The sequence below is a fragment of the Dinoponera quadriceps genome, unplaced genomic scaffold, assembly GCF_001313825.1.
Source record: "Dinoponera quadriceps isolate SergipeBrazil2010 unplaced genomic scaffold, ASM131382v1 scaffold938, whole genome shotgun sequence".
In the NCBI taxonomy this organism is placed as follows: Eukaryota; Metazoa; Arthropoda; class Insecta; order Hymenoptera; family Formicidae; genus Dinoponera; species Dinoponera quadriceps.
Genome location: NW_014555026.1, coordinates 483 through 15,102, shown reverse-complemented (window position 1 = coordinate 15,102; position 14,620 = coordinate 483). Strand labels below are relative to the sequence as shown.

Below are 14,620 nucleotides of genomic sequence, written 5' to 3'. Positions count from 1 at the left end.
GTCCGCAACATTAAAGAAAAAATTGACAATCGCTGTTAAAATATCCGGATTTCAAGGAAGAATTTATCATTACCACCGACGCCTCGGATTACGCGATAGGAATTATTTTGTCATAAGGGCCGATAGGGATAACTCTATAGCTTATGCTAGCCGTATACTATCTCACGCGGAACAAAATTATAGCACTACGAAAAAGGAATTGCTAGCAATAATATGGGCAATAAAACATTTTCGTCTATATGTATAAGGAACGAAATTCAAAATAATAACCTACCATAAACCATTGGTATGGCTATTTAATGTCACCGATCTCGGATCACGGCTAATCAGGTGGCGACTGAAGTTAGAGGAATATGATTATGAAATTGTACATAGGGACGGACGAGCGAACACGAACGCCGACGCGCTCAGTAAGAATGTAATACGACCCATGTTAAAGGTAGATGCGCCGGGTGACGTAGATGAAGAAGGCAATGAGGAAAAATCCGGCAATGAAACAGATAAGAGTGATGCACAAACAAAAAACTCTTGGAATTACACCGAAGAGAAGAAAAGACAAATACTTTATGAATATCATGATGTACCTCTAGAAGGGCATCAAGGCATACAAAGAATGTTAAAAAGAATATTAAAAAGAGAATAGAATAGTTTAAATCATCAATGGGAAAATATGGCAGCTGATATAAAAAATTACTTATTAATAATTAATAAGTAATTAATAAATTATTGATTAATTTATTAATTAAATTTTAATAAATGCGAACTCTGTTAGAGAAATATATTATCACAAAAAAATAAAATGCCTCGTGATCACTGATATGCCGCGCAAACCATTCGAAAAATGCGCATTAGACGTAGTAAGACCATTAACAGTAACGAAAAATGGTAATAAGTATATGCTAACGTTCCAAGATAATCTAACTAAATTTAGTAAAGTGATATCCATACCGAATCAAGAAGCCTTAACTATCGCGAAAGAGTTTGTAGAGACGATAATTTTGGAATACGGTATTCTTGACAAAATATTAACGGATCAAGGAACAAACTTTTTAAGCATCGTGTTTAAAAACACTTGCAAACTATTAAAAATAGAAAAAATACAAACAACCGCGTATCACTCCCAGAGCAATGATGCGCTAGAACGTTCACACAGAACGCTCGCGGAGTATTTAAGGCATTACATCAATATCGATCAGCTAGGGATGAATGGGTGCTCTATGCAACTTTCATGTATAATACAACCCCGCATACCAGCACAAGTTACATTCCATTTGAGCTATTATACGGACATAAGGTAACATTACCTTCTGCCGTACATCTACCATCCAAACCCATATACTACATGGGCTGAGAAGTCCCGGGATTTTTAATGAAAACAAGCGTTTTTTGGGGAAAGTTATATTTATTCCTCAACATAGTTGCCTTCGAGTGCGATACACTTGGTATTGCGATTTTCCAACATTTCGATGCCCTTTCTGCAGTACGAAATGTCCAAGCCTTCGAAATACGCCTCGGTTTCCGCGATGACTTCCTCATTCGATGTGAATCTCTTTCCCTGGAGCCACCGCTTGAGGTTTAGGAACAGATAATAGTTGCTGGGGGCCAAATCTGGAGAATACGGCGGGTAAGCAACCAATTCGAATCGTAATTGGTCCAATTTGGCCATCGCTTTCAAGGACGTGTGTGACGTTGCGTTATCGTGATGGTACAGAACTGTTTTCTTCGCCATATGGGGCCGTTTTTTCTTTATTCCGTCGTTCAGTTTGTCCAATAACGCTGCATAATACTCTCCCGTAACTGTTCTTCCCTTCTACAGGTAATCGATGAAGATTATGCCATGCGCATTCCAACTGACGGAACTGCAGATGGTCGACTGCAAGAGTAAGTGCGCATCTTTGTTGATTCGCAATACACGATTGCCGTTTTTACACCAAATCATCACTTGTGATGAAAAGTGGATTTTGTACGACAATCGAAAACGATCAAGCAAATGGGTAGATAAGAATACACCGCCAGGACATACCCCTAAGCCGAAATTCCATCAAACGAAAATTATGGTTACCATATGGTGGAATGCCAAAGGAGTGATCCATTATTCCTTCCTACAACCAGGCAAAACCATAACAGCGGAGTCCTATTGCCGTGAAATTGATGTCATGCATGAGAAACTTGTGAAAAACAACCAGCATTGCTCAATCGGCACGGCGTAATATTACTGCAAGATAACGCAAGACCACATAAAGCTTCAATCACTGTTGACAAGTTAAATTCTCTAAAATATGAATTTTTACCACATCCTCCATATTCACCAGACATCTCACCGACCGATTATTACCTTTTTCGTAATTATGAATTATTTTTAAGAAAAAAAAAAATACAATAACCAAAACGATATTATAAAAGACTTTGAATTGTTCCTCTCTTACAAAAATTTGACTTGTATCATCTGGACCAAGGACCATTTGAACAATCGATTCTGAACAAGGAGGAAGCCACATATGCCCTGAAGATAATGAACTACATACGTCGAATGCAAAACAGAGCTGCAGACTTATACTTTTTGCGGCTCATCAACGGCGTTTCCTGCACTTGTGCGCTAATCAGATATGGATATGTAAGATCGAGAATTTAAAGAATCGCGAAACGATACATGCCAACATCAAAACATTCAATGTCACGCCGGAATAAAATTTGAGCGTGTACTATGTTTCACATTGCTCCTTTATAGGAAGCCATGGCTGTTGGCATAAAGATGGCTATGGATAAAGAGGATACCCTTATCACGGCGTATAGGTGTCACGGTTTTACCGTGGCATTTGATATACCTACTTGCGCGATTTTCGCAGAACTTATGGTTCGCAAAACCGGCGCTTTCAAAGGCAAGGGTGACTCCATGCATATGTATGCGCCATGCTTTTACGGCAGCGACGACATCGTTGGTGGACAGGTAAATCACTCGATCACTTGCGTGATCGGATACGTTAGGACTTCGAACAAATTCTCGCAACATTAGGTACCGATTGGCACTGGTATTGCGTTGGCGCGCAAATATAACAGCAGAGGTGCTATGTTGTACTTCACGTTGTACAGAGATGGCGCGGCATCGCGGGGTCAGCTCTTCGAGGCCTGGAACATGGCGAAATTGTGGAATATTCCAGTGATTTACATATGCGAGAACAACAAATATGGCATGGATACAGCCGTGCATCGACATTCTGCCAACACGCTGCTTTATTCACGTGGAGACCTCATACCGGGAATAAATGTAAAATATAGCTCTTCAAACAAAAAAATATGTATCAGAATTGGGGAAGTTACATTTGAAAAGTAATTCGTTACCGTTACTTGTTATTTTCACAGAAAAAAATGTATTAAATTTTCTGGCAATGAATAAATTAAACGCGAGTTGACTTGTCTTTGCTAAAACTACTTACAAAATTATAAATATTTCTAGTATACTTATCATTTTGAATGATGCATACATCATGCGATATATCGATATCATAATCAGAACTTGTAGTTTCCGTTATAACCACACGTATTGAATTAATGACCCAAACGCATTTTGATTTGAGGAAACAAAATTTTTGGTTCTTATGAGCCAAATTTGATTCTTTTAATAATAAAAAATAGGAAAATTGCAACGTTACAAAAAATGTTATAAAAATTACAATCGTTACGGAAAAATGTTATAACGATAACGGTGTTACAGGTAATGCATTACTTTCCCACCCTGATATTTTCATAATAATAATTCATTCATAATAAAAATAATAAGAAAAACAGTTGCTTTAATTATTATCTTATTATATGTATGCCTTTATTGTTCTCCTTAAGGTTACAAAGTACCAATCCACTTGACTCCATCTTACATCTCTTTCCATTTCTCATACTTATCCCTACCTTATAACTAATTTAACTCTAACTTATCTCTAATTCACTAACTTATATCTATTGCTAGCACCCGTCGACACAACCATTGTTGCTTCGACGTTGCCCCCTAGCACTTCTCGCACCCCCCCCCCCTTCCTGGACTTCCGTTTCCTCTTCGCTCTCTCACCTCTTATTTTCCACATCCCCCTTCCCACTCCTTCTATTCTTCTCCTCCTCCACCTCCCTTATCTAATCCTCTCTCCCTCACCTCCCAATATCTTTCCGCTTTCTCTTTGCCAACTCTTTCCCCCTCCTTCTTTCCATTCCCTACACCTCTCCCACACATGTTTCCATGTCTTTTCCTCATTCCCACATATCATGTATAACCTTTGCTCTTCTTTCTCCCAATATCTTCCGCTTCTCACTTTATTTCCCACCCTAAACCTCAATAATCTCTTCCTACTCCCCACCTACCCCCCCCCCCCCCTCCATCCTTTCTCCATATATTTTGGTATTATATCCCCTTTCACTCTCCCATACCACTTGTAACTTGATTCTCTTATTCTCTCTCCTCTCTCCACCCTTTGTATCTCTCTCTCCCTTCACGCCATCTCCTCCACCTTCTTCCTCCCTCCGCCTAACGCTTCCTTTTCTTCCATTCCTATCCTTTCCAAAAACCCTCTCCTCTCTCCCACCCACTTCGTTTATGCCCCCCGCCTCTCCTCCTTCTCTCCCTCTCCTCTATCATGCACTTCTTCGCCTAACTATTCCCCTTTCTTTCCTCCAACCTTCTCTCATATTTCAGTGCTCTCAATCCTGCCTTATTCCTTAATTTCTCTCTCTATTTCCTCTCTTAACAAATATCCTGATGTCTGCCTTTTTACCCCTTTCACTCACTTCAAGTATCTTTCCTATAACCTTTCCATCCTCTCCATCTCTCTCCACCCCCATATCTCCACCCCATATCCCGCCACTGTCTAGCTTGTCGAACGCTGTCCATACCAGCATGTCAAATAACCATATTCTTCTCTTCCAATCTTTCCCGAAACTTTTCTTTTCTACCCCCCATACATTCCCCATTACCGCTGCCGCTTTCTTTACCTTCTCTTCTATCTGCCTTTCCTGCCCCCCTTCCCCCCCCCATTCTTTTGCAGTCTGTATTCCAAATACTCTATTTCCTTTATTTCCATTATCCTTTTCGCTCCTCCATTTTCTTTATTTCCTTATCTTTTTCCCTCTCCATCTCCAATCCTTCTTCTTCTCCCTCCCTTTTCCTATTCTAAAATTTCATTATTTTTGTTTTTCTCACATTCATTTCCAGCCCCTTCTCTCCCATGTACTTTTCCAACCTCTCTACCATATTTCTCATTCCTTGCTCCTCCTTTGCCAATAATACTATATCGTCCGCGTATGTTAATGTTCTCAATTTCTCTCCTCCTATCTTCTCTTCTCCCCAATTCACTTTTTTCATTTCCTTCTCCAAATCCGTCATTAATAAAATGAAAAGCAATAAACTCAGCGGACGTCCCTGCCTCACTCCTCTCGCCGTTCAAAATGCTTCCCCCGTTACATTTTCTATCTTTACCTTACTCTTCGTCTCCTTATATATCTCCTCTACCTTAGCTAGCAATCCTTCCCTTACCTTCCTTGCCCTCATTTCCCTCATTAATACCCTTCTGTTCATCGAATCGAAAGCCGTTTTCAAATCTAAGAACATCGCCATCATCTTCTCCCCTTTTTTCTCCTATTGCCTATTTGCTAAATAGTTCACAACATATGTTATCTGTCGTACCATCCCTCTCTTAAAATATCTTTGATTATGCGGCACCAAGTCCTTTTCCTCTATTTCTTTCCCCTTATAGTCCTATACCACCATCTTCCTTTCCCCCTTTTTTTACTGCCGTTACAATTATGTTTTCTTTCCATTTCTCCAGCAACCCTTCCTCTCTCCATATTATTATCTTATTATATTTTATAGTCAATGTTGGTGCGAAGCTGGCGCCCAACTTTGGAAAAAGTAGAAATATTTAACATATAGGGGGACCGGAAAGTAATGTCGTTTCTGCGCATGTCGATATTCGTTTGTCATTTATCAGCTCATTGTGTATTTCAAAGTCGTGCCAAAGACATTTTAAGGTTAGAATGACTTGTTGTAAATAATTAAATCTTAAGTTTTTTTGCAATTTATGGTGAAATGGCCAGCCAAATACCAGAAGAGGTACATATCCGGCATTGTATGCTTTTTGAGTTTCGCAAGGGTAGTAACGCAACAGTTGCTACCAAAAACATTTGCGATGTTTATCCAAGTACATTAGACGTTTGTAAATTCCAAAGGTGGTTTTCTAAGTTCAAATCCGGTAATTTTGATCTTTTCCACTCGTACCGATCAGGAAGAGCAACAACTTTAGACAATGACATGTTAAGGGCGGAAATGAAAGCAAATCCGTTTGAGACAATCGAGGAACTGTCAAACACTCTTAACCAACCTTGGTCGACCATCCAAGAACATTTGCAACAGATTGGTAAAGTAAGCAGAGCAAGTGTTTGGGTCCCGCATAATCTGTCCGAAAAAAACAAAACTAACCGATCCATCATATGCAACTTATGGCTTCAACGGTGCAATACAGAAGCGTTTTTTGATCGCTTGATTAATGTAGACGAAAAATGGGTCCTGTATGATAATCCAAAACGCAAAAGGCAGTGGCTCTCTCCGAATAAATCGCCACGAAGTACTGCTAAGCCAAGTTTACATCCCAAAAAGTCGCTTTTATGTGCTTGATGGAGTATTCGCGGAATCGTTCATTTTGAAATGCTGAAACCTGGACAAAATGTGAATTCAGACCTTTACTGTGAACAATTGGATCGAGTAAATCAATCTTTAATTGAAAAGTGTCCAGCGATTGTCAACAGAAAATGCGTTATTCTGCAACACGATCATGCAAGACCGCACTGCGCAAGACGAACCCTGGAAAAAATTAATGAATTGGGGTGGGAGGTACTGCCTCACCCACCATACTCGCCCGATATTGCACCATCGGATTTCCATTTATTCCGATCGCTACAACACTTTCTATGTGACAAAAAATTTGAAAATTTAGATGATATCCAAAATGCCCTCTTCAGATATTTTGCTCAAAAACCAATTGATTTTTATCAATCTGGCATTGAAAATTTGCATACTAGATGGCAAAAGGTTGTTGATAACGAGGGTGATTACATCATTGATTAAAAATTATAACTTGTTAAAAATTTATCTGTTTGAATTTAATGTGAAAAAACGACATTACTTTCCGGTCTCCCTAATAACGTAATATAACCAGATTGTGCTTCGTTTGTACCTATTTATACCACTTCCTTCTTCATTTATATCTCAAATGCTTTGAAGATAAAAAGATGGAAAAAATAGTCATCGGACGATTGAAAGATTTCTTACTTTTGTTTATATTATTCGAAAGAGTATCGTTTGTATCCGTTTGTACCTCTATCATTTTCGTTTACCAGGTGTAGAAGTATGAAACCGGAATTTTTTTGTAAAAATTACACGTCTGTTGTTTGAAAATGATAAAAAATATTTTATTCAAAATAATGCCCATAGCTATTTATACATTTTTCCCACCTCTCCTGCAGTTTATGAATGCCACGCTAAAAAAACATTTCTTCTTGNCACACTCAATTCATCCGCGAGTTCTTGTTGAGTTTGAGTATCATCTTCATTTAATAAGGCTTGCAATTCGTTGTCTGCGAACTTTTTCGCTGGTTTCTCACGTTCTTCGATTCTCACGTCAAAATCACCACTTTTGAATTTTTTGAACCACTCGGAACACTGTGTTTTACCAAGAGCATGTTCACCGTAAGCTTCGACAAGCATTCGATGCGCAGCAGTTTTTTTCAAATGATAATAAAAAACCAATGCTGTCCGCCAATCGTAGTTCGTAGGCACAAAACTCGACATGTTTAAGGTTATAGAAAAATATACCGGTGTATGGAACTTGGGTTATTATGGGTTGAAAATCTTCGTTAGCTGTTAGAGGGAGATGATGGCGTTGCAGAAGCGGTCTTACGGTCCCTAAACTGATGGCTAGCACCATCTATAGGGAGATTCCGGCTTCATACTTCTAAACCTGGTGTATATATATATAAATATAAATATAAATAAATAAATAAATAAATATATATATATATATATAGAAAGTACAAATTAGTTCAGTCCGTTTTCAAAAGATGGCTCTGGCTGTTATGAATGTTGCATAGTGACAGCTGTTTCCTGCCTGCCTTGCGAGTGAAAGGTTTATCCCGCAGGCAACTCTCTTTCCTGTTGAAGTTTTCTACAGCCCATCGCTTAGTGAGTGCGTAGGTTAGTTTCTTTGTGCTGCGCAGCATCAGTTCTTGCTGTTTCGAGTATTTTCTACAACAGTTGCTTCTCCTCGATCGTGTTGTACGGCCGCTAATACATTGCGTATTGGCGGCCGCCCCGCGTCCTCCCAGGTCACGTGACTCGGCCCTTTAGCTCCAAGAACTTGATCCGCCAGGATGGGAAAACAACAGAGAAAGAGATAAAAAAAAGAGGAATCTTCTTCTGTCTTGGACATGCAGGAAGATAGTAATCGCACACCTCCCCTTCTTCAAAACTCAGCCAACTTTCCCCATGCGGCCAAGATGAAAAAGGTCGAGGGGAAAGGAGACACTTCACCGATGCCATAGAATAGTCCGACCCCTCAAGTTCAGGATTCGGGTAAACAAGATAAATACGACGCATATTGTAAAGCACTTTTCTACGTAATACGGAAACAGTCCCAACAACAAGATAACCCTTCCTACAGATCTATGACATCTTTCCTCGACATTTCCCGTCTACTATATAAATCCAACGTTAAGTATGCGGAGTGCAAGCCCCAGGGGAGGAACATGTGGAGAATCTCCTTTAACTCCAGATTGGATACCAACGACTCGGTCAATAACCCGTATTTAAAATAACTTGGCCTCACTGCCTTTATTCCTAGATCTCTGTTAACCCGCAAGGGAATAGTAAGGGGAATCCCGCTGGACGCCCTCCTGGAAAAAATCATTGAGTGTATCAACCGCGAAAACTTTAAAACTCAGGCTGGGAATGCCTTTCGGCTCAAGAGAAAGAACAGGGACACCAGTATGTGGGTTGACTCACCCACTGTGTGTATGGAGTTTCGAAGACAAACTCTACCAGACACCATCCTAATCTGGAAAGCCAGAATCAATGTCTTGCTCTATATTCCTGCAGTCCGACTTTGTTATAAATGCGGACATACCACCAAGTTCTGTAGATCTGCGGAAAGATGCTTGGAATGTGGCGGAGGACATAGGAACTCTCCTGAATCACCATGCAGGGAAAACAAGAAGTGCATAAACTGCGATGGGAACCATTCCATACGTGATCGGGACTATATAGTATACTTAAAACGAGCTGCTATCACCAGATACATGGCCATCGAGAACGTGTCTTTCTTCGAAGCCCGGAAATATATAGAATCCAACGGAATTGATACCTCAATGGATTCTCCACCGCTTCTCACCAGGAGCAACTTCCCGGAACTTCCTGAGCAAGTCAGCCCAAGGACCCGTTATTCGGAAGCACTGAAGAGCACCTCGCAGTCTATCTCTCCGTTCGCCAAACTACTCGAGGATCCATACAGTATGAAAGCTCTACTTTTAAAATTACTCACGAGTATTGAACAGCTGTATAACAGGGGGAGTGCAGAGTCAATCAAAAGGGGAAATGTCAGTAAATCCTCAGATTATACTTCGATTTCAACCCAAACCATTCCCAACCCCGCCAATGGCCCACCATCCTTTTCCCAAGACTAGGCTAACTCAATGGAATTGCAGGAACGCACTCACAAGATTTAATGATATCAATCAACTCGCTAAAGAAACTGACATCCTTTTACTTTCAGAAACTTGGCTATCGGATGACACGAATATCAATTTAAAACATTTCGAAATTGTCCGGAAGGACAGAAGGCTAAGGTAGGGCGGTGGCGTCGCTATTTGTCTCTACAAGGGGATCAAATTTTCTCACCTAGATATCCGGTACGACTGTGACGGAGAGTTAGAAGTTTGCGGGGTCAGGCTCCACGCTGGTTCGGAAGAAATCTCCTTGGTGTCATGCTACAGCCCCCCTCAGGTCGCCTTATACCCGCCTCCAACTGGACGAAATTTTTCAATCAGTTTTCAGGTAGGACCATCATAGGTGGGGACTTTAACTTCCNGGGGGGGGGGGGGTACGAAATCTTGCCGTAACGGAGTAAATCTTATCAGGGGACTTGAATCCTCCGAACTTGTTATAACAAACACGGGCTCCCCTACCTTTTTCGACGCTTCTCGCTTTATCGAATCTTCGCTAGACCTCACCATTGCGACCCCGTTTCCAGCATCGACTTGTCCTGGGAGGTGGACTCGGACCTTCATGGCAGTGACTACTATCTTATCAATATTTCCTTCACTAGTTCTCTTAGGTCATATACACATTTCAGTGGAACTAAAAGAATACACTCCAAAATCATGGACTGGAGTAAATTCTGGAATAATATATCCACTCACTTAACATTGGCAAATTACGATAAGGACTCCTTTCCGGATATCTCTTCTCGCTATCTGTCTTTCCTAGAACTTATTAAAGACTCTATAATTGCTTCAACAAGTGGTTTTACAAACCTCCGCAAATCAAATTCCTCTAAATACTATAAACCGAAACTTCTCCCACAATCTCCTTGGTGGGACGAAGACTGTGAGAAGCTCGTCAGACTAAGGAAAGCTGCCCTAAAAAAATACAAATTTACTACAACTCGATCAGACTACATTAACTTCCGAATTGCTGAAGCCAGATGCAGAGTAGGTTTGAAAAATAAAAAAACCGAGAAATTCAAACAGTTTTGCGAAAAACTCAATAAGGACTCTAACCCTAACCTTATATGGAACACGGTTCAAAAATTCAAAAGCCGTTACCACCATGCAAAACAGAGCTCTCTTGCTACAGTCCTGTCAAGGAAACCACTGTTAAGAATATGATCTCCGAGATCTGCCCTCCATGGACACAGGTTCGGCCTCCCTCCTTCGAGAACTACGTCTGGGACCCTTTTCTAGACCTTCCATTTTTCCTACAAGAACTATCCTATGTTATCAAAGACCTCAAAATCAAATCCAACCCAGGTTTTGACTCCATCGATTACAAAATCATCAGTTCTTTACCACCAGATGGCTTAGAGTACCTCCTGAACATATACAACGATATTTTCTTCTCTGGAACGATGATTAAGGAATGGAAAAAATACATAATGTTCTTCATTCCTAAACCGAACTCGGACAACTTCCGTCCTATCTCTCTTGCCTTTTGCTTCGCTAAAATTGTTGAAAAAATGATCTACAACCGGCTTAATTGGTGGCTCGAACACCATACGAAATTTTTTAAATCACAATTTGGCTTCCGAAAAATAGATCCTGTATGGATAATTTAACCATCTTATACGCTAACATTGTTAGATCTTTCTTGAAGGGCTCCTCCACAGCTGCTGCCTTCTTGGACATTAAATCTGCTTTAGACAATGTTCTCTGGGACGTTTTATTTAAAAACTCCAAGCTCTTTGCATCCCACCCTGTACTCTATCTTTCATCTATAGCATCATCGCTGAAAGGGAAATACATTGCAAATTCGATGATATAGATGAAATTCTCTGGACTTATAAGAGCCTTCCTCAAAGCAGCGTCCTAAGTCCCATCCTGTATACCATTTATACCTCTGAGGTGGAAGGTGTCCTTCCACCACACCGTAACATTATCCAATACGCTGACGACATTGCTATCTTTTCCGATCTTTACCCCCTACCCAAAGCTGAATCTTTGGAAACATCATTAATAAAAATTAATAGAATACTCCTTGATTTAGGTCTCAAACTATCTCCCAGCAAATCAAAATTTTGCATCTTTAAGAAATCTTCAAGTCACCCTCACCTTAACTTTAATGAGGATAAAATTTCAAGGCACAATTCTGTAAAACTTTTAGGCATGATCCTCTTTTCCGACCTTAAATGGAACAAACACGTAGATCAAGTTTGGAATTCTTGTCAAAACCCTCTCAAAATCCTAAACTGCCTCAGACATACCTGGTGGGGCGCAGACCCAACGACTCTGCTTAGAATATACAGAGCTTTCATCCGCTCTAGACTTGAATATGGAAGTTTCCTTCTCCACAACCTCAGTTCCGAATCTTATCAGAAACTTAATAGAGTCCAATACAAGGCCCTTCGTTTGGCGTTGGGATACAGGGCGTCCGCTCCCATTAATGTGATTTTGGCCGAATCTAAGGAACTCACTCTTGACCTCAGGTTTGAATACCTATGTAGAATGTTTCTCACTAAAACCTTAGCTCTGGACATCCACCCGTTAAACCAATACTTGGAAGACTCCTTTAATTCCTTCGTGAATTCCGCTTCTCGCTTGTCTTTTCCCACCCCCTAAGTTATTCGCGTGCTACCAGGATATAATCCATCTCTCTACAAATTTCTATACAGAGGACAGACCCTATAGTGGCTCTTTTCTCTTCCAATCCTTCACCTTCTCTCCCAAGATCGACCTTACCTCTAGTTAGCTCTTGAAGGATTCACGCGACCCGAATGTATGCATGAGCGATCTTTTCCGTAATCCTAACGAGTATTTACACCTGTTTACAGACGGATCCAAAATCCCGGGCAACCCGTTTTCCGGAATAGCCTTCACATCCTTGAACGAGAAACACTCCGGCCTTTTCAGGGCACCAGCCTTCCTTCCGATCTTCTCTATTGAGGCCTTGGGTATCCGAGAAGCCCTGTACGCAGGTCGCTACTCCAAATACAGAAAGATAAAAATCTTCTCCGACTCTAAATCCGTTCTCACAGCCTTAAATACCACGGACATTGCAGGAAAAGCCAACCCCCACATCAGTAACATAAAAGATGACATCTGGGAAATGGAATCCAGTGGCTTCGAAATATCCCTCGTGTGGGTGCCCGCTCATATTGAAATCTTGGGTAACGAACTAGCCGATAGCAAAGCCAAGGAGGCGCCCTTCCGGGGAAAAAAACACCCTTTTTAGATGCTATCCTTGCGACCTTAAGGGGCACTGGAAAAAGAGGCTATTTAATGACTTCGAGAAGTGGATTCTAGAAAATTTCCCTGGTAAGGGCACTCATTTTATCCAGAACTATCACTTTCCTAGACGCAGACCTTGGTTCGAGGAATGTAGGTTGAATCGTAAGATGGTGGTTTCGATTTACAGGCTCAGATCGGGGCATACCTCTTTAAATGAGTCTTTTTAGGTTCAGAATTGTAGACTCCCCCGACTGCCTACATTGTATACATCCGAATCGGCAGACCATGTGGTTTGGCAATGCCCTCGCTTTGGGAACCAGAGGGACACCTTGATACGAAACGAAATATTCACCTTTCGCACCCTGCTTTGGGCGGTCCACTCCCTTCTCGCGACCAAAGATCTTAATAGCTACACTTTGTTATGCCAGTTCATAAACGGAATCAACTTATTCATATAATCCTCTCTTGTCCGTTTAACTACAGGCGGACCCACTATGCCTAAGTCAGAAACACATTAAGACTATTAGTTACCTTTACTCTGACGTAACCATTCCACCTCCACTCGTAGTCTAGACACATATAAGTTCGCGTGCGATTTGTATTATAATCTTAGTATGCGCTTCCCCCTCTCTTTAAGCCACTCTCTTACTCTCTTTCTCTTTGTATATATTTTTTCTTTCAGTTTGTACCTGGCGAAGACTGTTTAATTCGCAACTCACGAGTCACCAAAACTCCTACAACCTCATACGGAATTATCTCTCTTTTCCTTTTTTCTTTTTTCCTTAGGTGACTCTCGATGAACTCATGCGTTAAAATAAGCAATAGCGGATGCGTAATCATACTTCTTTCCTTCTTTATTTTTTCTCCCGTCTCACCGCTTATTACACAACTTCCCCCTCTGCGTATACTACCCTCAGTTACTCACCCAACCAATTTATCTATAAGGTTATAAAAACTTTGTTTATTCATCGACGTCAAAACTATGTAACCCACGCAAACTAACTGTGATACTATAGCGCTCATGGTCGGATAGGCTAAGTTCCTAGACCTTGTACACTTTTTTGTACACCCTTTACATGCAATAAAAAAAAAATAGTGACAGCTGACTTCGGTGGTTTCAGAGAGGTTAGACATCTGTCAATAATATTCAGTTTATATCGCTTTGAGTTTCATACAAAACCCCTGTTTTTTACTGTGTTGAATATGTCAAATTTTGTGTTAACTAAGCAGCATTTGCGGGAGGTTTTAGTTTTCTGCTTTAATTGGAAGAAAAGTGCAGCTGAAGCGCATCGAATGCTTGTAAAAGTTTATGGTGACAATGCTTTAACTGATAAATCATGTAGGGAATAGTTTCGACGTTTCAAGAATGGTGATTTCAGCATTGAAAACAAGCCTCGCTCTGGACAGCCAAAAAAATTCGAAGACAAAGAATTGGAGGCATTACTTGATGAAGATACGAGTCAAACGCAAGAGGAGCTTGCAGAATCACTTGGAGTTACGCAACAAGCAGTTTCCGTACGATTGAGATCCATGGGAATGATTCACAAGCAAGGTAATTAGGTTCCAAGTTATTTTTCTACATGATAATTTTCGGCCTCATGTCGCAAAAGTCGTAAAAAATTATTTGAAAACGCTCAAGTGGGATATTTTA

At 40.6% G+C, this 14,620-nt stretch overlaps 2 protein-coding genes and 1 long non-coding RNA gene across 3 annotated transcripts; all 3 read left to right on the top strand.

Moving 5' to 3' along the window:
- The first annotated feature begins 1,771 nt into the window (after positions 1 to 1,771).
- On the top strand, positions 1,772 to 3,724 carry LOC106742806 (pyruvate dehydrogenase E1 component subunit alpha, mitochondrial-like). The gene is made up of 3 exons (XM_014616086.1): positions 1,772 to 2,604; positions 2,729 to 2,947; positions 3,091 to 3,724. Exons 2-3 carry the CDS (start codon positions 2,735 to 2,737, stop codon positions 3,274 to 3,276), a joined length of 399 nt encoding a protein of 132 aa, XP_014471572.1. The 5' UTR covers positions 1,772 to 2,604; positions 2,729 to 2,734; the 3' UTR covers positions 3,277 to 3,724.
- Positions 3,725 to 4,505: 781 nt separating this feature from the next.
- Positions 4,506 to 7,077, top strand: LOC106742805 (histone-lysine N-methyltransferase SETMAR-like). Its single transcript, XM_014616085.1, has one exon. It carries the CDS (start codon positions 6,068 to 6,070, stop codon positions 6,650 to 6,652), a length of 585 nt encoding a protein of 194 aa, XP_014471571.1. The 5' UTR covers positions 4,506 to 6,067; the 3' UTR covers positions 6,653 to 7,077.
- Positions 7,078 to 7,902: 825 nt separating this feature from the next.
- LOC106742807 lies at positions 7,903 to 14,075 on the top strand. The gene is made up of 4 exons (XR_001374292.1): positions 7,903 to 10,081; positions 12,573 to 12,716; positions 12,801 to 13,056; positions 13,157 to 14,075. It is a non-coding gene; the product is annotated as an uncharacterized LOC106742807 (long non-coding RNA).
- Positions 14,076 to 14,620: the final 545 nt, after the last annotated feature.

Excerpts from the sequence above, each read along its gene's own strand:
- LOC106742806 (XM_014616086.1), top strand. The coding sequence starts at position 2,735 with ATGGCTGTTGGCATAAAGATGGCTATGGATAAAGAGGATACCCTTATC. Across the intron at positions 2,948-3,090 it reads ACGACATCGTTGGTGGACAG|AGATGGCGCGGCATCGCGGG; the intron begins GTAAATCACTCG and ends CACGTTGTACAG.
- LOC106742805 (XM_014616085.1), top strand. The coding sequence starts at position 6,068 with ATGGCCAGCCAAATACCAGAAGAGGTACATATCCGGCATTGTATGCTT.